This window comes from Odocoileus virginianus, chromosome 17, assembly GCF_023699985.2.
Source record: "Odocoileus virginianus isolate 20LAN1187 ecotype Illinois chromosome 17, Ovbor_1.2, whole genome shotgun sequence".
NCBI classification, from domain to species: domain Eukaryota; kingdom Metazoa; phylum Chordata; class Mammalia; order Artiodactyla; family Cervidae; genus Odocoileus; species Odocoileus virginianus.
In genome coordinates this window covers 20,416,378-20,441,490 of record NC_069690.1, presented here as the reverse complement: position 1 = coordinate 20,441,490, position 25,113 = coordinate 20,416,378, and the positions used below count along the sequence as shown (strand labels likewise).

General features: G+C 53.0%; 2 protein-coding genes across 2 annotated transcripts; both read left to right on the top strand.

Moving 5' to 3' along the window:
* The first annotated feature begins 1,013 nt into the window (after positions 1 to 1,013).
* On the top strand, positions 1,014 to 1,688 carry BHLHA9 (basic helix-loop-helix family member a9). Its single transcript, XM_070478401.1, has one exon. The coding sequence runs from the start codon at positions 1,014 to 1,016 to the stop codon at positions 1,686 to 1,688; it is 675 nt and encodes a 224-aa protein (XP_070334502.1).
* A 7,382-nt stretch (positions 1,689 to 9,070) lies between these two features.
* On the top strand, positions 9,071 to 24,151 carry LOC139038940 (trafficking regulator of GLUT4 1). The gene is made up of 3 exons (XM_070478400.1): positions 9,071 to 9,470; positions 19,595 to 19,727; positions 21,319 to 24,151. The coding sequence occupies exons 1-3, from the start codon at positions 9,084 to 9,086 to the stop codon at positions 21,417 to 21,419; spliced, it is 621 nt and encodes a 206-aa protein (XP_070334501.1). The 5' UTR covers positions 9,071 to 9,083; the 3' UTR covers positions 21,420 to 24,151.
* The last annotated feature ends 962 nt before the right edge of the window (positions 24,152 to 25,113 follow it).

Genomic DNA, 25,113 nt, shown 5'->3' with positions numbered 1-25,113 from the left:
CCAAAAGATGCCCCTGATGGGTACCACAAGGGGAGCCAGTGGACCACAAGACAATTTCCACTACCCTCTGAGTTAGCACTCGGCTCAGCTCTGCCTGCAAGAGAGAGAGCTAAAGAGATGTAAGAGGTGAGTATGTGTGTGCTGTGCTAAGTCGCTTCAGTCTTTGCAACGCTGTGGACTGTAACCTGCCAGGCTCCTCTGTCCATGCGATTCTCCAGGCAAGAATACTGGAGTGGGTTGCCATACCCTCCTCCAGGGGATCTTCCTGACTCAAGGATCAAAATGCATTTTCAGTTTGATCAAACGGGTCTCCTGCATTGCAAGCAGATTCTTTATCACTAGCACCTCCTGGGAAACCTAGAGGGTGAATAAGGCCCAAGCAAAACCCAAACCCGGAATTCCAGCTAGCCTCACTCTGGGAGCTGAAAGAGCCAGAAACTCCAGGTCCATCTTAACTGCAGGGCCCTGTGCTCTCAGATTTGCCCCCTCCCTTATGGGTCCTGCTGGAACACTCATGCTAACCTCTGTGTGACAGTCCTGTGGTTGCCCACAGGTCTTGACAAAACTTTCAGGGTTCTTTAAACACGCTCAACTACCACTGGGCCCCTTCTGTGTGCCTATCAGCTCTCCTGCCCGCAGGCCAGATTTGGCACACAGGGCGAAGAATGTGGACCCCAGCCACTCCAGAGAGGCCCTGGAGTGAAGCTGGGCCAGGTCTCCCAGTGGCTGGAGCACTGCCCTGGGCGGGTCCCACTGCCCGTCTGGACCCTTCCTACAAGAATCTGCATGCTTCCTCCCTCTGGGTTCCTCCCTCACCAACCTACCTGGAGGCAGGTCATAAAGCAGGAGGAGGGAGATGGATGGATGAGGAGGGCGGAGAGCCACGTGGTGCCATAAAGCCCCAGCTAGAGAGGGCCTGTCCCGGAGTGTCCAGGCTGCAGGAGTTCACGCTCAGAAGGTGGACTGTCAGCCTTGGGAGCCGGAGCCGGGGCAGCGAGGCCCGGGAGGAGGCCATGCACCCAGGCGCGCCAGGATCAGGCCTCAGGGGCCTGAAAGGAGCTGAGGGCTCTCCTCAGGACTTGGGGAACTCTTGCCTGGAAGCTGGGAGGGACTTGGGGGTGCTGAGGGAGAATGGCAGCCCCCGAGGCCTGGGCGAAGCAGAAGAGGTGGCCAGGAGTAGAAAGCGCAGCCGGCCCGTGCGGTCCAAGGCGCGGCGCATGGCCGCCAACGTGCGCGAGCGCAGGCGCATCCTGGACTACAACGAGGCCTTCAACGCGCTGCGCCGCGCGCTGCGGCACGACCTGGGCGGCAAGAGGCTCTCCAAGATCGCCACGCTGCGCAGGGCCATCCACCGCATCGCCGCGCTCTCCCTCGTGCTGCGCGCCAGCCCCGCGCCCCGCTGGTCCTGTGGGCACCAGGAGTGCCACGGGCAGGCCGCGCGTGCCGGGGACGCGGGGGACCTGGGCTCCAGCCCGCCGGCGCCGCCACCGCCCGCCGGGCCCTTCGCGCCGCGCTGCGCCTCGTGCCACCCCCACACGCCCCTGGGACGGCCCAGGGCGGTGGCCGAGGCGCTGCCGGGCTGGGCCCAGGCCTCCCCCGGAAGCTGGCGCCGAAGTCTAGGGGCTCCCTCGGCCTGGCCTCGTGGCCTCCTGCGAGCGGGCCCCGGGCTGGGCCACCCACACTCCTGACCGGGCGCCGAGCACACTGTAGGGCCGGGAAGGAGCCAGCGACAGGATGACCACAGAACGGGAAGATTAGAAAGCCATCCCTGGCAAAACTGAATGGGCTGAAGCCTGACGGGGAAAGAAGGCGCTTTGGCGGTGGGAAGGAACTCTGGAGACTGGGCCGCATCTCCTAGAACCCCGAGAACCCAGCCAGGAGCTGAATTCTTCTGGGCTCTTATCTTTGGACTTGAACTCTCCTTGGATAGTGACTTTTGCATCTCTGTGCCTCTGAGTCCTATTGTTTCTTGCTTTACAAAAAAAAATTTTTTAGGAGAAATGAAGACCTTTGGACAAAAGGGGGTTTATGTGGGAGTATGGGTGGCACCTGATGGGGTCTGATGACGCCGCGTGGGTCCTCTCCCCCTGCCTGTGCCGATGCCCCAAGTCTGTGGTCTGGGGGAGGCCTTCAGAAGCAGCCAAATAAAAAGGAGAAGCTGTCATTTCTGTCTGCGAGCAGGACTCCACGGGACCCAGGGGTCCAGGAACCCAGGGTGGCGGGAAGGCCCCGAGAGGCTTGGGGCCTCACCCGGAGTGATGGGCCCCTTCTTGAAGCCCACAGGTAGGTACTAGGAGACGTTGGTTCCTGCAAGAGCCCAGGTGTGACTGAGCACTGTGTGGGGCCCCGTGGGAGGACGTTGTCTGGAGATGAGGAGCGAGACTGGGAGGCTGACAATGTGGTCAGAACTGCTGTCTGCCGTGAGCCACAGAGAGGGGGGCAATGAGAGCAGGCTGTGGGCCAGTCTCAGGGAAGGAAGCTGGGGGCAGGGCCAAGGACTTGGGGGGACATCAGTAAATCCCACTGGTACCCCCAAGCGATGGGCAGATGAGGCTCCCGGGGAAGAGTGGGAGTGTGGACTGTGCCTCTGTGATGAGGGGCAGATTTGGAATCCGGGAAAGTGGGGCCTTGGGCCAAGGCTGCTGCAGAAGTGGGAAGGACAGCTGGGCCCCCTTGAGGAGTCTGGACGGCTGCTCTGTCTCTGAGGTGAGCACCCCGAGCTCCTGTCCGGCCTCACTCATATTGAGCCTCACTGACCGGGCTTGTATCGCTGGTGCTGCTTGCTGTCATGAGGACCCAGATATGACAGGGAAAGCCTGAGGGCTTGCTGGTCTCCTTGGAGAGTTGGAGGCAGGGGGAGCGCCACAGCTCAGAATGGGGGACCCCACAGAAGCTGGAGAGAAGCCCACAGTCTCCCAGGGAGGACTGAGGGGCCCCCAGAGCACTTGAGGTGAGGCTCATCGTCCTAATTACAGGCGTCTCTGCCTTCTGCAAGTGAAACCCTGGCTGGTGCACTTGGCATCCGGTCCCCAGGCCCACAGAGCCCAGGGCTCCACATTTCGCAGGGCGGGTGGCTGGATCACAGATCATGAAGAGCCTTGGACTCTGGGGCAGTGGGCTCTTGGGGCCCCTCCAGGAGCAAAATGTGGGGCCCTGGCCCCAGGCCTGCCCACTGAGCATGCCCTGTCAGGGAGAGGCACTACCATGGCCTGACAGCAGAAAGGAAAGAGCCAGGCTGTCCTGGGCTCCAGGCTCTGTTCTGCATTGAATACATGTGTGCCCACTTAACCTCTCTAAGGCGGGGTCGGGGTTGGGGGGGGGGGTTCACCTCTGACACAGGTGGCTCCACCTCAGGATGGCGGTGAGTATTAACCTTCATCCATCAGGCACAGCTTCTGGCAATTAGAAGTTGTTCCACAATTGGTAGTGTTTGCATATTATTACAATTTTCTGACAGACAAGCCTGGACAGTGCTTCCACCTTGCTTCAGCCTCAGGTTTGTATTCTCTGGAAACATGATAAAAATGACCATCAAGTCCTGCTTTTTGGAGTTCCAGGATGAAAAGAAATGAGGGTTCTTCCCTGGCTTGCACGCTCAGCTCTGGAAGGGCGAGGGCGCCCCCTGCCGGTGAAATGGGGAGTGTGCCGCAGACTGTGAAGGCAGTTTGAGGCTGTGGAAGTATTGTCTCCTTACTTACCAGCCGAGTGACCTTGGCAAATCGCCGAAGGGCTTTGATCCTAGGTGTTTACATCCGGTATAATGGACTAAATAAGTCCTTATACCATAGGCTGTTCTGCAGACTAAAAGAGAGAATGCATTTAAGGCACTTAGCATGGTGCCTGGCCTACGAAATCACTCACTGCATGAAAGCTATTTAATATTAAGAGAAATTCTATTTGTAGAGCTGTTAAATGGAGAGAATGCATGGGAAGGTGTTTTATAAAGTCTGCAACACATTAGTTATTAACATTGGTTCATCCAGGCTATCTGTTTGAGGGCACACATCTGCATATTTACAAGATGATAAGTAAATATTTGCCTGGCATGTTTATAGAAATGTGTAGGTATGTGAATTTGTGTGTGTGCATATGTGTATCTATTGACCTAACAGGTACCCCCTCCTCTCCCTGATTTTTTAAAGGGTGCTAGACCAGAATACCTTTAATTATGATGCACCTTCCAGGTTTTTTGGCGGAGAAGGCAATGGCAACCCACTCTAGTACTCTTGCCTGGAAAATCCCATGGATGGAGGAGCCTGGTGGGCTGCAGTCCATGGGGTCACTAAGAGTTGGACACGACTGAGCGACTTCACTTTCACTTTTCACTTTCATGCATTGGAGAAGGAAATGGCAACCCACTCCAGTGTTCTTGCCTGGAGAATCCCAGGGACGGGGAAGCCTTGTGGACTGCCATCTATGGGGCTGCACAGAGTTGGACACGACTGAACTGACTTAGCAGCAGCAGCAGCAGCAGTAGGTTTTCTGGAACCCTTGCTTGAGTTTTTTGTTTGCTTCCTAAAATCATATCTATTCTTCAAGATGACTGATTTGCTGTGAAAAGAAGCTACATCCGTGATTATTAAAGACATGGAAGTTATCAACCAGGACCACCTAGGTTTATCCAAATGTAGCGTAAAATAGTACAAGGGTAGGTATTAAATGAATATAAAAAGGAAAGTTCTGGAAAGAGAAGACACACACAGAAGACAGAGCTGTAAAAATCAAGGCCAAAAGATATGAATGACTGATATACCTAAAGACATAAATTATGTATCTATAAGGTTAATCCCAACAGATTACTCAAGTAGTGTTCAAAGGAGAGAGTGAAAGGGTTCACTTCGAAGGGGCAGAGAATAATAACAATTATAGCACTTTTTGCATCGTGAATGAGACATAACAATTGTAAGCCTCAAATGTCAGAGATGTGGAGAAAGGGGCACATTTACAGATTTCTAGTTGTATTGTGTATCTGTTCCTTTTTTTTGAGAACAAGTTGGCAAAATCACAATAAAAATACCCTAAGGAAGTCAAAAGGAAAAAAAATTCTTTTGTTGAAAAAGGAGGTCCCAGTGGCACTGTATCTAACAGTGAAAGGCTTGAAACAACACAGATACTTAACCAGAGAGGCTTGGGCAAAGCAAACTCAGATATTTGCAACAGGATGCCAGCAATGGTGAGTCGGGAAAGCAGATCAAACTGGTCTGTGCCTGCTGCTTGTAAGTGTGGACCAACAGGTAGGTGCAGGATATTAATATCCATTCGGCTCTTGATAATTGTTTTTAAAAGTGAAAGCTTTGTTTGCTTAGGGCACGTTCTAAAGAGGAGTGGGCAAATGTTTTGAGCATAGACAGCAAGGATTCCTTTGGAGGGACTCTGGGTGGCACTAGTGGTAAAGAATCCGCCTGCCAATGCAGAAGGCATAAGAGACGCGGGTTCAATCCTTGGGTCAGGAAGATCTCCTGGAGGAGGCCATGGCAACCCACTCCAGTATTCTTGCCTGGAGAATCCCACGGACAGAGGAGCCTGGTGGGCTACAGTCCCTACTATAGGGTTGCAAAGAGTAGGACGCAACTGAAGCAACTTAGCACACACGTACTTCATTGGATGTGAAACTGGGGTGCTTGCTGATAGGTGAATGACCACATCAGGTTTTGCTCACATTTTGCACTCGTGTGTATGTGTGTGTAGACACCAGAAGGTTGCCTGAAGCGGGGGAGCTGGGCCCGGGCAGGCCCCAGTGAAAAGTGGAATTTGCTTAATTACTCCTAACCTGTCAGCCCCATAGGGTTTCCCGATACCCAGTGCGATACTGAGAATAAAAAGGCTCGTGGTCATAGTTACGGGGTTTTTCTTTCTTTTTTAACCTCTTCTCCTTGCATTAGGCTCAAACTTACCTAACCTTCTGGGGTTCGTATCTCTGCCCACTCCAGGTCCACTTTCCATACCATTGTTTCCATCTCAGAATTCTTCGAAGCCCAGGATGCAGTAAGGTTGAGGCAGGTAGAGGTGGATTTAGCAGCCGTGTGGACACACCCTGGGCACTTGATTGGTGCCTGTATCTTCTTCTGGTTCCTCCAGTCAGCCATCACAAGTGCATGAAGAGGGAGCTGGGGGCGCACCCCCCCCCAAGACCTCACAGCCCATCGGGGAGGGGGCACAGAGAGGGGAACGACTTTCTTTAGTGACCTGCAAACATACTACGGAGCAGGGAGGTCAGCCCACAGCAGAACAGAAAGGCCGATGCCGCCTGTGTAGCTACAGGGGCTTAGAGCGCAGACCCCCACCTGGGGCCCACAGGCTGAGTGAAGGCGGAGTCGGAGGGGGAGCTCAGCGCCTTCCCTTCTAAAGGCTGCTGTGGGCATAGCTTCTGGCTGCTTTGCAGAAAGTGGGCCCAGGCTTCCCAGATCTTCACATTAAAAGTCTGGAATCCCCGTTCTTATGTGAAGTAGATTTTTAAAAAACAGATTGCACACCAAACCCACTTTGCCCAATGAACCTGGCCCACGGGCTTCCAATGAAGACTTCAGTTGAGGGTGGCGTAGAGGGGAGGCGGCACCTGCAGCTGGGGGCAGGACCAGGCTGCAGCCAGAGCAGCTGGCTGTGTTGGGCTCACCAGTCCCGGAGCCCAAACCAGATGCTCCTTGTCCACTCTCATCTCTGGTCCTTCCCCGCATCACCATCAGACCACTAGATGGCGCCACAATCCCAGCATCTCACAGTGCAGGGCAAACCCTGCTCCCTAGTCCGGGAACCCCAGTTTACCTGGTAATCTTGCTACCATGGCGCACCCTGGGGACTTCTTGGCTTTTTCTTGTTTCTTCCAGTTTTTATTAAGTTAAAAAAAAAAAAAGCTTTATGTCCGGTTTCTCCTTTCCTTCAGGCCAGTGCTGCCCAATAGAAATACAATGCAAGCCATGTTTTAAATTTTCTGGTAGGCATATTATAAGGAGAAAAAGGGACACAGGTGACACTAATTTTAAAAACGTTTATAACGTAACTCAATATAGCCAAAATGTTATCATTTCGATATGTAATCTACATACACTGTGTTAATGAGGTATTTTAAATTTTTTTGGTACTGTTGGAAATCCAGTGTGTGTTTCATATGTATAGCACATATCAGTGTGGATGAGCCACGTTTCAGGAGCTCTATAGCCAGATTTGGCTGCTGGCTATGGAACTGGCCTGGTTGGGCTGGTCAGAGGTAGGTCCATAGGGCTTGAGTTCTCCTCACCAATAGTGAGCTCCTAGATTGTAACATGGAATTCTGGGAAGCTGGACACTGACTTATAGTCTAGGACTCTCGGGCATCCAAACTGCCACCATCTGCAGAAGGTCTCTCATTACAAAAATTTTTTTAGTCTTTTTATTTTGGGCCCTGCCTCAAAGCTCATGGGATCTTAGTTCCGCAACCAGGGATTGAACCCAGACCCTCCGTCCGCAGTGAGAGCTTGGAGTCCTAACCACTGGACTGCCAGGGAATTCCTGAAGATCTCTTATTTTAAAAGCATGTTTCTAGAAGTTCCTGGGCAGAAGGGCCCAGCTCAGTCCCCTTGCCGTGTCCCTTCTTCCCCTTTGTGGTCAGCTCACACTCTCTGCCCATCACACCCTCTTCCAGTTTGTCTTGGCTTTTGTTGGAAGCAGCATTTCTGAAGCCAGTGTGATACACAATCCAAAGCTACTTCTTTCTGCTAAAATGGCTCATCTTGCTGCAAACCAGTCTCTGGATGTGATGGATTGATGCCTAATTGGGATACAGTTTGAAAAGAGTCTGGGTTTCAGTTTCCTAACCTCAGATCTCAAATGAACTCCACAACCTCTGAGACCCCTGCTCACCTCTAATTTCTCACCCCCATCCCACATGACCTACGCCCTCATCCAAACCACAGACAAGCATCCAGATGCACACACAAACCCTGGTGGTTCTGGGTCACCTTATAAGACAATGTAAGCCGGGAGATTGAGGATGTGGAAAGAGATGCAGAGACTAGAGAAGGTGGCAGAAACAGAGGGAGGAGATGTGAGAGAACTAGGAGAGATGGAACAGGCAGCCAAGACAGAGGCCCTTCAAGCTGGCATCTGCCCTACGGAGCTCCTGAAACAGAAGGATCTTTGCTGGCTCTTTAAAAGCACCTCAGAAAAGCCCTAAGGGCCATGGGGCCAACGCTCCTCTCTAACCACCCCTCTGCCACCCCTCGGGAGCTGCTCAGACACCCATTCAGAGGGTGCAGACACAATTCTCCTCCAGGGGCCCCACACATACTCACTCTAACCCCCCCTCCAGGGCTTGGAGCCCAGCTCTGGTCTGGACATCTCTGGGGCTTGGGGGGTCAGGTTCAAGGTGGGATGCAATAGCTCCAGAGTTCAGCGTTTCACAACAGATAGGAGAAGCAGAAGCCTGCTCCAGAACAGGAGCAGAGGGCTCAGTCTCCCGGGACAGGTGAAGGCACACCCATTGGGATCCACTTTGCCTTTCTTCCCCATCCAGAGCCCCCAGTGCAGAGGAGGGGGTCCTGGGTCCGCAGTGGGAGCCAGAGGCTTGTCCAAGTCACCCTGGGCAGGGCTGGGCTGGGGCAGAGGCAGAATGCTGCCGGGAGGTTCTCTTGGGAGAAGTGAATTGAAAAGCATCTCCGAGGAGGGCAGGGAGGGAGGGAGGCTGGGTGGTGTGTACACACACACACACACACACACACACACACACATATACACAGCCTCCCTGACTTAGCCCGAGCCTCACTCAGGAGAGGAGCAGTCTCCTCTCCGCTCTTGAAGCTGCTTTCTGTTCCTTCCCCGCCCATCTGAGCTGTCAGCAGCACCAGCGAAGTTGGCCTCAAACTTGAATGGGGCTGAAGGCTCCAGCTTCCTGGAGCTCCACGGGGCGGCAGGCTGGCCGGAGCCTCTGAGTTCAGTTGGCCTGGAGAAGCCGACCTCCCCAGCACCCCCGGCTGACCCTGGCTCTCCTGGGTGACACGTCTGCCCCTGACCTCTAGGCCCCCAGCCCGGGCCAAGGAATGGTGCACTGAGGTCCCTCGGAAGCCCCTCGTCCCATCCTGGAGCTGGAGCAGCCCAAGGCCCAGGCCAGCATGGCCAACCCCGGACAGCCTCAGTTTTCCCCGCCGCGGGATCCAGACCCTGCCTCACCCCTGGACCTGCCGGAGATGGAGAAGCTCCTTGTGCAGGTCGGAGGCCAGGATGACAAGCCCCTGAAGCCATCCAAGTCCCTCTCGGGGCCTCTGGATCTGGAGCAGAATGGCCACAGCCTGCCCTTCAAGGTGATATCCGAGGGGCACCGGGAGGCCTTGCACCCCCTCTCGTCCTCCCGGGCCAGCTCCAGGCGGGCGTCCTCCACGGCCACCACCTCCGATGCCCAGGACGGAGAAGTTCCCAGAGATTATCTCATCCTTGCCATCGCCTCCTGTTTCTGCCCTGTCTGGCCCCTCAACCTCATGCCCCTCATCTTTTCCATCATGGTGAGTGCTGCTCTTCATCGCAGGGCGGGGGCTGGTTTTGGTCAGCAGCCATGCTTCCCCGGCAGGCACCAGTCACCCTACCTAGGGTGCTGAGAGAAGAGCTGGGGTGCTGGGGGTGGGGAAGGGGAGACTCCCCATCTTAGCCGGCCTATTACTCCCCCTTGGAGAGGGGTCCAGGGCCCCCCAGAGCTTCAGTTTCCTATCCTCCTTCATCTCTGCTCCTGGACATCACAGTTTGACTTTTCACACATCCCTGCTGGGAAGGGGATCCCAGAGAGACGCCCGGAGCTAAATTCTGCAGAAAAGACAGCCAACTTGGGGGTCTGGCCTTTGCCGGGATTGGGGGCTTTGTCGCAAGGAGTCATTCCTGAGTGGGGCTGTGAATCAGCAGAGATTGCAGCCAGTGTGGGGTCTCAGGGCCCCGCGTTCTCAGAAGCGGAGCCAGGTAACACCTCCCCACCCCACCCCAGCCCCAGGGCCTCCTGCGTGTTCTAACAGCTTCTGGCAACTCTGGTTTCCAAGAGCGAGCAGTGGCTTCCCTGCCGTGGACTGCGGCCGGGGCCCAGCTCCCCCAGGGCTGCTCCCCCGGGGGGAACTTCTTGCTGGGGCCTCTGGGCCTCGCCTCTGTACTGATTTCAATATCTGTCTTCCCGCAGGGGCAGGAGGGGGTGGTCTGGGCCACAGGTGGGAACGCATGTGTATCAGAGGGCATGGCTGGCCTGGCCAGGGAGGGGTTTGGGGGCTCGTCTTTGCTTCTCCCACGCTTCTGTTGTCGAGTTTTGAGTACCTAACCTTCGAGCATCTCCAATCCAAGCCGTTGGGATCGGGCTGCTTGCAGAAGAGGAGCCCCAGGAAATGTTGGTAGCTGTTGGCAAGTGAATTCCATGGTTCAGGAAGTTGAGAGAGACAGAGAGAGAGAGAGGCTGGCAGGGAATGACTTTCAGAATGAGGTTAGGAGCAGGGGATGGTACATCGAGGGGGGAGACGCTGTCTGCCTGCCCCTGGAGGGACTCCACTGTTGAGTCATCCGTCATCCAGCCCCCGGGAGCTGTGGTCTTTCCTGCTGCTGCGCTGTCCACTAAGAAAACCCTTATTTCCTTATATGTATCTCTCCACTTCACGGAGACCCAGTTTCCAGCCAAGGGCACCTTCCCCAACCCCCAGCAGCACCTTCCAGGGCTTCAGGGGGAAACTGGCAGCATTCTCAGGCCCCAGCGATTGGCGGGTTGGCGTGGGAAGAAGAGCCAGGGCTGGAGGGCCTTTGAGAAAATCCCCGTGCTGCCTGCGGCTCGGGGGCAGCTGGGGGTGGAGCCGGGCCGCAGGGATTGCCGCCAGTGGCTCTGGGTAGGGACAAGCTCTTGGTTACTGGGAGAAGCCCTGGAGGGGAGACCAGCTTTGGGGAGGGAAAGCAGACAAGGTCCAGGAGAAAACAGTTGCTAAAATCCATCTTCTGGTGGGGGTGGCAGAGTGTGAGCTGGGTAAAAGCTGCCTTTGTCAAAGGAAACCTGGGCCCACAGCTGTGGGACTGCTGAACCCACCCCTGGTGTATTTCTACATCCATCTTGGGTTCTTGAATCAGGTCTGATGGTTGCCAGGCCTGGGGCAGGGAATACGGTGCTAAACCAGACACCATCACCAATTCCCACAAGCCTCCTGTCCAGGGGGGAGAAATTTGAAAACAGATCCTGACAACACATTGCAAGAAGTGCCCACGCTAGACGAAACCACAAGGTATTGTGCAACCTCAGGCAAGTCACTCAAACCTCTATTCTCCTCAGTATTCCCATCTGCAAAATGGGTGTCAACATTAATACCTAAATTATAGAGTTTTAGGAGTCACACAAGGGACTTTCCCAATGGTGCATGATAAAGAATCCGCCTTCAGGGCAGGAGACACAGATGATGCAGGTTTGATCCCTGAGTTGGGAAGATCCCCTGGAGAAGGAAATGGCAACCCACTCTTGCCTGAAAAATCCCATGGACAAAGGAGCCTGGCGGGCTACAGTCGAAAGGGTTGCAAAGAGTCTGACACGACTGAGCGCCTAAAGCACACTGCTATGAGCCATGCAAAGTGCTAAAGCACCCAGCACATAGTAAGTGCTAGAACGTGGAGGCAGAAAATTAGGCAAGTGTCTCCCTGGTGGAGGATGGGAAGCCACCACGTGTTTGTTGGGTTTTTTCTTTTAGAGCTTTGAAATAAAATTCACATATCATACCATTCTGGGCTTCCCAGGTGGTGCTAGTGGTAAAGAATCTGCCTGCCAATATAGGAGACGTGGGTTCAATCCCTGGGCTGGGAAGATCCCCTGGAGTAGGAAATGGCAACCCACTCCAGTATTCTTGCCTGGAAAACTCCATGGACAGAGGAACCTGGTGGGCTACAGTGCATGGGTCACAAAGAGTCAGACACAACTGAGCGACTGAGTACTATCATACCATTCACTCATCTAAAGTGTACAATTCAGCAGTTTTTCGTATATTCAGATAAGTGCAACCAATAACCACAATCAATTTTAAAATATATTCCTCACCTCTGAAAGAAACCCAGCAACATTTTTCTATCACTCTTTCTAATACCTGCCTGCCAGACCTGAGTAATTACTCATTTTCCTTCTGTCTCCATGGATTTGTCTCTTCTGGGCATTTCATAAGCAGACATACTTTGTTCTATTGAGCTTTATTGTTCTTCACTGATATTGCATTTTTTACAAATTGAAAGTTTGTGGCAACCCTGCCTCAAGCAAGTCTATCAGTGCTCTTTTTTGCAACAGCATTTGCTTACTTTGTGTCTCGGGGTCATATTTTGTTAATTCTCAAAATATTTCAAACTTTTCATTATTACTATATTTGTCATGGTGATCTGTCATCAGTGGTCTTTAGTGTTACTATTGCAAGAAGATCACAACTCACTGAGCAATAATGATGAGCATTTTTTTTTAAGATCTTTTTTTTCTGATGTGGACCATTTTTAAAGTCTGGGCTTCCCCGGTGGTGCTGGTGGTAAAGAATCCACCTGCCAACACAGGAGACTCAAGAGTCATGGTTTCGATCCCTGGGTCAGGACGATCCCCTGGAGGAGGGCATGGCAACCCCCTCCAGTATTCTTGCCTGAAGAATCCCCATGGACAGAGGAGCCTGGCAGGCTACCGGTCCATAGGGTCGCAAAGAGTTGGACAAGTCTAAAGAGACTTAGCATGCACGTGTTTTTAAAATCTGTACTGAATTTGTTACAATATTGCATCTGTTTTTCTAAAGTTTTGGTTTTTTGCCTCCAGTCATGTGGGATTTTAGTTCACCAACGAGGAATTGAACCCGAACCCCCTGCACTAGAAGGCAAAGTTTTAACCACCAGATTCCCCGGGAAGTCCCAAGGGTTAGCATTTTTAAGCAAAATTTAAAAATTAAGGTAGGTCCATTGTTTCTTCACACATAATGTTATTGCACACTTAATAGACTACAGTAAGGTATAAAATGTAACTTTTATATACACTGAGAAACCAAAACATCTGTGTGGGTCACCTTGTTGTGATATTCACTTTACTAGTTCATAGGACACTCCCATGCCCCAGGGAGGGAGGGGGTCAGTTATTTATCTAGAGTTGAAAGAAGTGGTCCCACTCAGCAGCGGGGGTGAAGGAGAGTCAGAAAGTGTGGAGTTAAGTCTCTATGCTGGTGTCTCCGGGTCTGCCAACAGACTTCCAAGCTCCTCATCTGATGTCCCCCACTGGTTACCAAGTGAAAGATCAAGCGCTTGACCCCAGGGTGGAAGGAGACCTGCAGCCCTGATGCCCCCGCTAGAGCGCACTGTCTGCAGAGCATATTGTAATATGAGGCTGGCAGAGTCTGGTTAATCATTCCCATTTAACAGATGAGGAAACTGAGGCATGCAGAGCAGTGCCTTGCCTTTGTTCACACAACCGGTAAGAGGCACATCAGCTGGCTACTGAATCCAGTGTTCTCTTCACCTGCCCCACCCTGCATCTATGTGACGAGGATGGCACGTCCCTCCCAGGGAAGCCAAATGTTTTGGGCATTTTTGCAGGACGGGAATAATTCTATTCCTTTCTCTCTTTTTCTTCCCTACCTCCCAGTGGCCTCCTCCCTGCCACTCACTCACTCCATCAGTGGAAGACTAATGGACCACTAAGCATTCTTCCTACTGTGGCTTTGACAGGGGCCAACTGGGACCAGGGGCTCTATCTCAGGAGCTGTGATCACAGGTGTCCAGACCTGGCCCTGCTCAGCACCACAACCTCCCGTAAGCCTTCTGGGGTAGCCAGGGCAAGGCTGGCTTCATCCATTTTACTTCTGGGTCAGGCTGCAAAATAACCATGCTTCCTGATCCAGCAAGGTCTCCTGTCAGTGAGAGATGCTGGACCCCAAGCAGTGAGCTTTCAATTGCTGACCAAGCAAGCATCAGATACACTTGGGTGTGTATCACATCTCTATCCCTTTTAAGGCACATGACCATATCCAAACCACTCAGCTTCCTTGCTTAGCTCTAGTTTCCTTATCCATAAAATATTTGTAATAAAACCATCTACCTCCTAGGGCTGTTGGGAGAATTAAATGAACTAATGTGTGTGCCAGAGCCTGGCACATAGTAAATGCTTAATAAATGGAAGTGGTTGCTGTTATTATTAATACTAAATGAAATTGCAATGTCAGAGGAAAGAGCAAACCCCCAGTGCTGTGGTCCCCAATCTTTTTGGCACCAGGGACTGGTTTCATGGAAGACAAATTTTCCATGGACCAGGGGGTGGGGGATGGTTTCAGGATGATTCAAGTGCATTCTGTTATTATTGTTGTGCATATTTCCATTATTATTATCTCTATTATTTTTACGTCAGCTCTACCTCAGATCATCAAGCATTAGATCCTGGAGACTGGGGCCCTCTGCCCCAATCTGGCTTTCAGGCAAGCCTGGCTTTTAGCAATTTAGATATAATGGAGTCTCACCCCTCATTACATCCCTGGAGGAGGTGGGCAGCCCTGTCTGTGGTTTTGGTGGCAGCCTCTCTGTAAGTTGTTCCCACAGCATGTGGGAGTGATGTGGAGATCCACAGTGGCTTCAACGCTTCCTTACTTAGGCATTTTTGACAAGTTAATTATTTAACTGATGTGTTGCAGGCTCATTTTCATTCATTTATGATTCATCCCTTCCCTCAATGAGAGTGCTAAGCCCTGACCAGGGCTGATAGTCAGCTGGCATGCAGGCATATAGCTTAAAATATTAACATACTTCTGAATCCGTTGGTAAGCTGCTGCTGTCTCAAGCCCCTCAATCTCCCCAGCCCCTCCCATCCATCACTGCAGCCACCCTGACTTCATCCCCCCAATCTGTCCCCTCTCTTAAGCAATGGAGGAGTTAACCTGTAGCAGGGCATTTCAGGGTTTCTCTGGTGGTTCAGACAGTAAAGAATCTGCCTGCAATGAGGGAGACCTGGGTTCAATCCCTGGGTTGGGAAGATCTCCTGGAGGAGGGCATGGCTCACCCCAGTGTTCTTGCCTGAAGAATCCCCCCTGGACAGAGGAGCCTGGTGGAGTACAGTCCATGGGGTTGCAGAGCCAGACATGACTAAGCCCAGTACAACACAGCAGGGCCTTTCAGGATGAAGTACACATTTGCAGAGAGAATGATGTAAAGAAGGTACGGAGAAGCACACATTTTGGCTTTCAGAAGCTGAGAGATGCTTGATCTCTGGGGAAGGGCTGATAACTGATCAGTCCTGGCACATCCTTTCTGTTTGTTTTTGACCACACTGTGAGGCTTGTGGGATCTTAGTTCCCCAAGTGGGGATTGAACCCAAGCCCCCTGCAGTGGAAGCACAGAGTGTTAACCAAGGGCCCTGGGCCCTGGCACATCTTATCTCTTCTGAGATCTGCTGGGCCTTGGCCTGAGCCTCATGGGTGGAGGAAGCTCTTTCCTGAGTTCTGTAGCCTCCTTCCTCTGGCTGGTTTCTGCCTCTGGCAGTTGTCCTCAGCATCCTCTTCACCCCATCCTCCCCGCCCCCACCATCCTTTCCCCACACTCACACTTTTCTTCAGCATCTTTCCTCACTGATGTATTAACCTGAGTTCATAAATCGTGTTCTCACTCACCATTCCCACAGCCCCTGCAATCACAAATGATCTATTAATTCAGTCATTACAATCATTATTGCAATTACTATTATTGTGCCTTCATCTTGAGCTGTTTTGTATAAGAGGAAGATGATGCAACTGATAGGGATGGAGAGCAGCTGGTAATTTACTCAAGAAAAGAAATGAGGGTTTTCTTATGGATCCTTCATTTGGTAACTCACGGGGGTGGGGAGGAACTTCAGAAATGAGGGCCAGCTAGCAGTGGAGAACTTCTCGGGGAAAAGCAGGGCTCCGGACTTCCCTGGTGGTACAGTGGTTAGGACTCTGTGCTTCCACTGCAAGGAGCACAAGTTTGATCCCGGGTGGGAGCACTAAGATCTTGCATGCCATGTGGTATGGCCAAAAAAACAAAAAAAAAAAAAAAAAGAGGGCTGCATACTTAGAGGCAATTACTTTCCCTCTATTTTACAGATCTGAAAACCAAGATTTACAGAATAGTTGTGATGTTTGCATTGGATAGAATGCATAAAGTGCCTGACACCACAAAGCAGCCACAGTTAGGTCTGCTCTGAGCCATCTGGCCATTTCCAGGGTGTCTCCTGGAATGGCACCCCTCATGCTTGAAGGCAGGTATGGTTGATCGCTCTGTGGATAAAGAAGTGCAGTTGGGTTCAGTGTAACTGAAGAAACATCCCTTTCACCTTTCCTCCTCACCTCTCATACCCTAGAAACTACATGTGTGCCTCTCTCCATGGTCCTGAATCATTGCAGCACAGACAACTGTTTTTCTGAAAAATGGGGGTGGGGGGGGGCAGGACACATCTCAAAGCGTCTGCCCTTCCCCCCACCAAGGCCATACTTACAGCCGACAGTGAGTCCCTTGATTGTGATTCAAGGTAGCTCCTGGATTTCAGAACTTGAACTTCCTAGAAATCCCGGAAGACTTTCTGCATGTTGCTCCCTTTTCCTCCCATTGTTGCCTTGGTGTTGATGTCCTGAGTTTGGTGACCTGAGCTGCCGGCTGTTAGAGCATTTTATCCTCCCACCCCTATGAGGCAGGGGCTGTCATTAGGACATTTTACAGATGAGGAGCTGGAGCATAGAACACCACGCAGGTGTGGGGAGAGAAGCGACTGCAGAAGTGGAGAAAGGCCAGATCAGGAGGATGCCACCTGTCACAAAGTGGAATCTGGATTTGGTCGTGTGGGCAGTGGGGAGCTTACAACTGGGTGAGGTAAATAGAGGATTTCTTCGAGACAGAAGAGAAAAAGGTATAGTCAAGAAGAGAGGGTGGGAAGACCAAGGAGAGCTGGTGCCCTAATGTCCCTGGGGAGCAGAGAGAGACTGAGGTCTGGACTTGAGCTTGCATAGCTCCTGACATGAGGTAGGTGTTCAGACGATGCTAGGGATTATGACCATTCCAGTGGAGGTGGAGGAACCTCCGTGGGCTTCACAGCGGAGGTGGAATTGGAGCCCGCCATTGAAGGATGGAGAGGATTTGGACGTGTGGTGTTGTGGGGGAGCAGGAATGCAGGTGGAAGAAATAGCATGAGCAAAAGCAAGTCAGTGCTCATACCCTGAACAGCTCAGATCCAGAGGTCGTGGAAGAGAATATCAGAGGTTCAAACCAGGAAATGCAAAGCTAACCTGAGTTTGGACTTTGTTCGGCAGACAGTGGGAGGCCATGGGAGATGCTGAGCAAGAGTGATTGCCTCAGCCACCATCATCTCTCTGAGCTTTTATATCAGCTCTTAACTCTCTTCTGACCCCCCACAACAGCTGGGCTGTGGCAGGGGTGGAGGTCTTTTGGAAACTTGTATCCAATTCTACCATCCTCTGCCCCTAGGTTTCAGGTAGCCAAAGTACTGAAGCTTCAGCTTTAGCATCTTTCTAATCTCATATCTCAATCCAAATATCCTCCCTTTAGGAAGTGTTCCCTGACTCTCCCCTTTTACAAACTCTCATAGGACCAGGTACCTCTTCTTTGAAACACTACTCACAGTTGCAATTTTACTTTTGTGGGGTCATGATGGTGGCCTGCCTGCCCCACCGGGAAGCAAGCTCCATGAGCATGACAGCTGGGGGCTCTCTTGTTCACTGCTGCATCCCACGGTCCTAGCACCAGGCCTGGCATGAGTATCTGCAGGATGGACTGGTGGTGTGGGGAGTAGAAAGGAGAGAAAGAGAGCTTGGAGCCAAGGGGGGCATCTTCATGAGGCTGTTGCCTTGGCTTGAGTGACAAGTGGCACCTGGAACTAAGGCAGGTGCCACAAATCTCCAGAGGACAGTTGCAGTGGAATGGACTAGGAAAGGAAATTAATTACTATGTTGGGATGGGAGGGGAGCTATGACTCAGTGGGAGAACTCTAGGCTGTTGATAATAATTGGGGCTTGAACAAGAGGAAGGAGGAGCACAAGGCAAGGAGCAGATCTGGGAAGCAGGAAGCTGTGGTTTGGGGCAAAGGGAGTCAGGGCACGCTGCAGCGGGCAGGTGGTGCTGGCCTGGAAGGAGCTTGGCAGAGGGAACCAGGGGGTGGGGCTGACGGATCGGTTAGAATTCTGAGAGATGAAGGTAGGACCCAGGAGCGCCACTGAAGAGAACACAGACGGGAGGGTTGCTGCTCTGAACTTCAGCTTCTTCAAAAGTGGGCAACACTGCCAACCTCGTAGGATGATTCTGAGCCTAAATGAGGTAATTTAGGCACAGTCGTTAACAAGCTGCATGACATAAAACAAGGGCTCAATAAGTCTTTGTCATCGTTGTTCACCATCATCATCAAGGTACCTGACGCTTCCATGCTGAACTCAGGAGGTTCCAAAAATCAGAACATAAAAAAAAATAACCAAACAGGGACTTCCCCACTGGTCCAGTGGCTCCGACTCTGTGCTCCAAAAGCAGGGGGCCTGGGTTCGATCCCTGGTCAGGGAACTAGATCCACGTGCTGCAACTAAAAATGATCCTGCATGCCACAATTAAGACTTGGCACAGCTAAATAAATTAATAAAAAACAAGACGTGAAAGCAGTCACCACCTTTAGTGGACTCCTTCCTGTTCCTGTTCTAGTGGTCCAAGTTCTAGAGCTGGAGGAATCTAGAGGTCAGCAGCCAGCCCTGGGCAGTGGTGAGGGGTCCCCAGGGACAAGCTTGGGACATACCTCCTACTGAGCCACTCCTGGGCCGCTCAGAATACCCTCTGTCTCTACATCCTCTGTTCATCCCCCTCCTCGCACCCACCTGATTTAATCCAACCAAGCGGGGCCAAGAGAAGCTGAGCTCCCTGAGGATGATAATAATCAGGTATGGTCCTTGTGAAGCCATCCATGGCTCCACCCCAGCCTGAGCCTTGCTGGTTCAAACCCAAGACACCTCACCTTTTCAGTGTGATCAGGGAAGTGGGCTTGGTTGAACAAGGTTGTGGTACCTGGGTGGGAAATTGGGGGAGGGAGGACCAGTGATTCCTTTCCTTTTATGGCAAAAGGGGGCTCATAGAGAAAAGGAGGCAGGTGTGTTGGGCCGTAGAAAAAGTCGCAGGGGCTGCCTTAGTGTGGCTACAGGAGTGAGCCTTGGGCTGGTGTTCAAGGGGGGCTGGCTTATCTTTCCTACCAGCTCACCATGGCCTGGACATGGTTCACCCTCCCAGGCCCGCAGTCTCTACTGTACCACCCTGCCCATCCCTGTCCTGTGATAACACCCTGGGGGCTTCCCTGGCCATCCAGTGGTTAAGACTCCGTGTTTCCACTGCAGGGGGCATGGGTTCGATCTCTGGTTGGGGAACTAAGATCCTGAGATAATGCCCGGCATTGCTTGGTTATGTTTCCAGCTGTTCCCAGCCAACGATGGGCAAGCTTGGTTAGGGATCCCCACAAGAGGTCTGGCCACTTGAGTCCAGGCCACTTCTCCTGAAGGAGGTCCCTGCCTCTCCCCTAGGGGGGCTGCTCAAGTGTGGGCTGCAGTGGAGACAGGGGTATGTTCAGAGGCTCAGGCAAGGGGCCCCCTGCAAGGCTGCTGAGGACAGGGTTTCTACCACCCTCTCTCTGCAGTCTCGAAGTAGCGTGCAACAGGGGGACCTGGACGGGGCCCGGAGGCTGGGCCGCCTGGCTGGGACGCTCAGCATCACCTTCATCATCATGGGGATCATTATCATCATTGTGGCTGTGACTGTCAACTTTGCAGGTGAGGCCCAGAGGCACCCCAGCTCCCTTGGTGTGGGGACCACAGAAGGATGTGGCCCAGCCCCCCGGGACAGGGGTGGTGGTGGGGAGAAGGGTAAGAGCATGTGGGCGCCACAGCCTTCACCTCACACCCCAGAAAAGCAAGCACTCCAGTCGTCTGCAGGGACCGGCTGAGTGGGATTGGCTTTCTGACTCTCCCATGGCTGGAGAGTAGATCACCAGGAAAGGTCATGGAAAGAGCATGGGCCCAGGAGGCAGAGGCCACAAGCTCCAGTCTGGGCTCTGGCGGTCCTGCACCAGGGTCTGCCTGGTCGAGCCTTGGGGTTTTCATGTCGAAAGTGGGAGGAAGAAACCTCCAGCACAGAGGCTTTTGTGAGCATCACCTGAGATGGCGCATGTGACTCTGACTTATAACCTGGGGGCTTGCCACACATCATCCCTGCTGAGACAGGCAGGTCTTACTGGAAGTAAACCATGCCTGTGCTGGAAGTCAGGAAGTGAGACTTTCGCGAACGCCCAAAGGTGGTCCAGGCAAGTTACCCAAGCAAGGTGACCAACCTTTTCAAAGGTGCTACTCACAAAGCCCAGCAACTTTGAGAATTTCTGGGCTATGTGGGTCAGTATTGTCCATTTCCCTCTAATCATACACTGGTATTGGAAGCCTCCAACCACCTCTGCCCCTTTGGTGACCAACCTATGCTTTTCCCCTAAAGACGTTGCCCTACCACCTGAGCCCCATGGGCCAGCAGCTTGGCTGCTGATACTGGGAACAGGTTGTAAATATAGAATCTCAGGCCCCACCCAGACCCACTGAATAAAAATCTGCACTTTAGTAAGATTCCCAACCCCATCATTAAAGTTTGGGAGGTACTGGCCTAGAAAACAGAGTGTTCATCTTGGGGCAGAAATCCTGGGATTTGACTGCAGGGTCATGGCCTCATACGAGAGGGAAGAGTTCAGCTTTGTAATCAGCCAGTCTGGGTTCAAAAATGCAAGTCCTCTCCTTTACCTGTTTGAGCAGAAGCACGTTCCACAAAGTTTGAGAGGCATGCAGGTCCCTGCGAGGCAGAAGCCCACTCACCCAGGGCATGAGCCTCAGCATCACTTTCCAGTGCCCCAGTCACTTTGTCTTGCTCTGCTTGAATCTGACCCATGACTCTTTCCTTGTGTATTAGTGTTAGCCACTCAATTGTGTCCGACTCTTTGCAGACAGATGGACTGTAAAGCCCACTGTAGTCCATGGAAGTCTCCAGGGAAGAATACTGGAGAGGGTTGCCATTCCTTTCTCCAGGAGATCTTTCAGACCCAGGGATCAAACCTGGGTCTCCTGCATTGGCAGGTGAATTCTTTACCATCTGAGGCACCGGGGGAGCCCATGTTATGTTCCATGGCAAGTAACAACCCCCTGAACTCAAATTTGCAAGGGGACTGTTTAGCTTTCACTAAAATATTCAAGCAGGAATGTGTCTAGCCTCAGGGGTCATCATGCCCACCTGTGAAACAATCACTGAGACGCCAGTCCTCCCCTTGGCAGGAGTTTACTTCCACCCGGAACCTCAAACCGAATCACCTCTGTTACCATTTCCCCCTAGGAAACAAAACCCCAAATCCTCCAAAAAGGGCCCGGGAGACCCCGTGTTCTGAGCTCCATTCTGCTGTCACTGTTCTTTTCTTTACAGTTCCGAAGAAATGAAACTCACACGGGGGTGGTGCTAGCAGAAGCAGCCCCAGCCCATTGAAGAGATCCACCCACACGCCTACCGGAGGACAGGACGATCCCCCAGCTCGAAAAGCACAAACTTGGAGGGAAACCCCCCAAGTCACCCCATTGCTAGCCCACATCAAATGGCGGGAAAAGAGGGGAAGAAAGGAAAGGAAATGGACTCTGAAACAGATGAATAATGTGGTCCAGTCTTCTGGGCACGTCCCCGTATTTTAACCCCCGGGCTCTGGCTGGTTTCTTATCCCCGTGGTTTCCTGGGATTGGCCAAGCAGGCATATACTGCCAGAGTGAGAAGAAACCACTCCCGCCAACGAGACCATGGTGGGGAGAGAGTCCCTGCGTGTCTCATGACCAAGAGCAAAGACACAGACTTTATCTTTTCTATTTTTCTTGAGGTGGGATGAAAAAAAAAGACTGTCTGCATGCCTTGTGCCACATGCCTGAAGTGATCCCAGCTGGTGCCCTGAGCTCAGAGGCTGAACTGCTGCTTAGCACCTGCCCTGTAACCCCTCGGACGCATGGGACGTGTAGCTGCCCTGGAAAGAGGCAACAGCCACCCTTAAATCCTCCATCACAGGATGAGGGCACCAAGAGGAGTGTTGGTAGAGACAGAAACGGGGACAGCATGACCCATGGACCTCTTCTCAAACATTTCAGCCTCAGGAGCATCTCAGTTGAGAAGCCTGGACCCAGAACATCTCCCGGGATGACCCAAGTCTGCCTCTTGTTCCCTACCTGGGCTGCAGTCTGGAGCACCAATCAAGAATTCCCGGGGCCCTGACTCCGTCTCCAGGTCGGCTAGTGAAGAGGAACTCAGGCCTGAGCTCTCATCCGGGGACCACCTGGTTGTCTGGGGCACAAACTCAGGGTTTCATGCGGAGGGGCTCAGGGTCCCTGTGCAAAGCGGCTGAAGGTCCTCATGCAGAGTGGCTCAGGTGGGGCATGGCTCCCAGCTCCCACCCCAGCTGCCTCTGATGCTCTATGCCTCACCCTGCGCCCCTGACAAGCCTCTAACAGCAAAGGTTTTCCCCAGAGTCTGCCTTGGAACCACCCCTGGGGGAAATTCCTCCAGGGATGTCTGTGCCTCCTTTAGGGGTGTGGGTCCAAGAGTTTTTGTGAAGGTTTGTTATTTCCTGGGTCTGCCTTGGAACCACCCCTGGGGGAAATTCCTCCAGGGATGTCTGTGCCTCCTTTAGGGGTGTGGGTCCAAGAGTTTTTGTGAAGGTTTGTTATTTCCTGGGTCTAGAGAATTTCAAGACGGAGGGAAGAGCCTGGCTGAAAGGTCCTGTCTTCGGGAACTCTGGGCTCGGGAACACACTCACATGCCCAGAATCAGGGGCCTGGACACCATGGCCTGTGTCTCAGGACCTAATGAGCCACCAGGAGGGAGTGAAGCAGGGCCCCTCAGACTTCCCCCTGGTCTTTCCTGATCCCACTTCCCCAGCTGACTGCAGCCCCCAAGCCCTGAGTAATGGATGCTCTGGGCTCCCCCCACCCCCACCCCAGGAGGCCCTGCCTAGCAGCCAGGGCTCCAGGAGGCTGGCAGGGCATATTGGCTCCAAGTTGGCTGAGAATGTTTTCTCTGCCCCTAATCAGCACCCTCATGCCTCCTTTTAGGGCTCCCGCACGTCTCCCCCACCCTCCTCAGAGGCTCCTGGGGAGGGAGACTGTTAGAGGTTCTGTCTTCCGGGAGGAGCTCTGGCGGGTGCAGCTCTGAGCCTTCTAGGAGGGCCTGTGTGATGGAGGGGAATCGAAGGGAGTGTTCAGCGCCCTGGAACACTATAGATCCCTCTGGGGCTGGCATTCCTGCATCAGTGCCCCACCTGGGAATAAACCCCAGCCTCTCTCACATCTAAAGGAGGGGCCTGCTGAATCTGTTTTATGGGACCTTTCAAGCCAAAACAGAGATGCCCCTGTTTGTTGGGGAAGGAAGGGGATGAGTCCAGAGTCTTTGTGTCACTTTCAAGGTCAGGCCAGGGGAGTCATGTGGTCTGTGAATCTGACATTCACAGGTCCCAGCTCTGGATGGGGGGGGTCATGAGTGAGCATCTCCTGGTAGGCCCCAAGGGGTCCCCAGCTTCAGCCCCCCAGGGAGATGACAGCAGTGAATCAGACTGTTTAGGCGTGGTCTCATGGGCAGAGGCAGGACTGCGGCCTCTGTGTGCTTCGGGACCATCACACACATGCACCTGTCCTGCTGTCCACAGTCACACCTATGAAAGCAGACCCTCACTGCCCCCTGCCACCCACACGGGCTCCTCCTCCAAACCCCGAATAGCAGAGAAAGAGAGAAGCTGCTGCAGACAGCTGCAGGAGCAGACACAGCAGGAGCATCCTTCCATTTGGGCAAGAATGACTAGAGTTTTCTACTCATACCGAGAATGTAGCTCAGAGGCCCCAAGAGGCTGGCCCTTCTGGCAAAGAGGAGCCGAGGACGGGAACCCTTTGGAAGTAAGACTGGGAGAGAAGGTCCTCATTGCCCCTCACCGACAGGGCACCTGACACCCTCAGGCCTTGGTGAAGATGAAGGGACAGTGGCCCTGCCATCCCAGCTCCATGGTGGGTCCAGCACTGGCTGCATGAACACAGTGGTCCCCCGGCTTGTGGCGCTGAACCAGCCCCTGCCCAAGTCCCCTGGGGAACAGCACGCGCTACCCCCCACCTGCCCCGTTACCAGTTCTCGTGTCTGTGTTTCTCTGCATGGAAAGAAATAAAGCTGACTGCCCATCAAGACCTGTGTGTTTGTGCTGCTGGGCTCAAGGGCTCCAAACAAATTGGGGGCACTGGGGAGCCTGGCAATCCAGAGGTTCTGTTGCAAGCATGGAGCATTCCCTTGGACAAGCCATTTGTCCTCGCCTAGACAGTTCTCCGATTAGTGATGCTGGTCTTCCCTTGGTTGTTCCTTCTGAACAAAGACCTCAGAAGTTGAAGAGGAGGTCAGGAGGCTGTGCGGGACGTTTTGCAAACCTTGATGAATCCACATGGCCATCTGAGGGAGTCGCTAGTGTTATCCTGGGTTTCAGGTTGGCAATCCGAGGCTCAGAGAGGTTCAGACACTTGACCTGGGTCACACAGGACTTGGCCATACAGAAGGTAGTGAAGAAATGTTGGTGAACTGTGTCCCTAGGTCTGACCCCAAAGTTGGTTTCTTGCTGCCATCTCTGCTGCCTGGAGAGTAGAGCCCCCTGGAAAGAAGGTGAGTTAGTTGTGTGTGTGGGAGGGGGCAGGGTGTGCGGGGAGAATCTATTTCCAGGATGACTGCTTGATGGTGGAAGGTGGCAAGGGCTTTAGGAGTGAGGAGCTGGGAGTAGGCAGAGCCACTGGGCTGGGCAGTCAGCAGGAAAGGAAGGAATGGCCACGTGACACCGATAAGCTGTTTATATTGAGGGCAAGAGGCTGGGGGAAGGGGGAGGGAAGGGCATAGCACTGGGGTGGGGCAGGTAAGCAGAGAGCCCCAGGACCCACAGGGCAGCCCAGCAGAGTAGATCAGGGGGTGGGAGTTGGGACCAGCCTGCCTGGGTTCAAATCCAGCCCTTCCACTTATTATCTGCATCTCCTTGGGGAAATTCCTTCCAGCTAGACTGGGGTCCAGGGGAGGACTTCTCATGTGCCAGGTGCTGGGCTCATGTTTTGTGCCAACTGTCTCATTTCGTGGGGCTTCCCA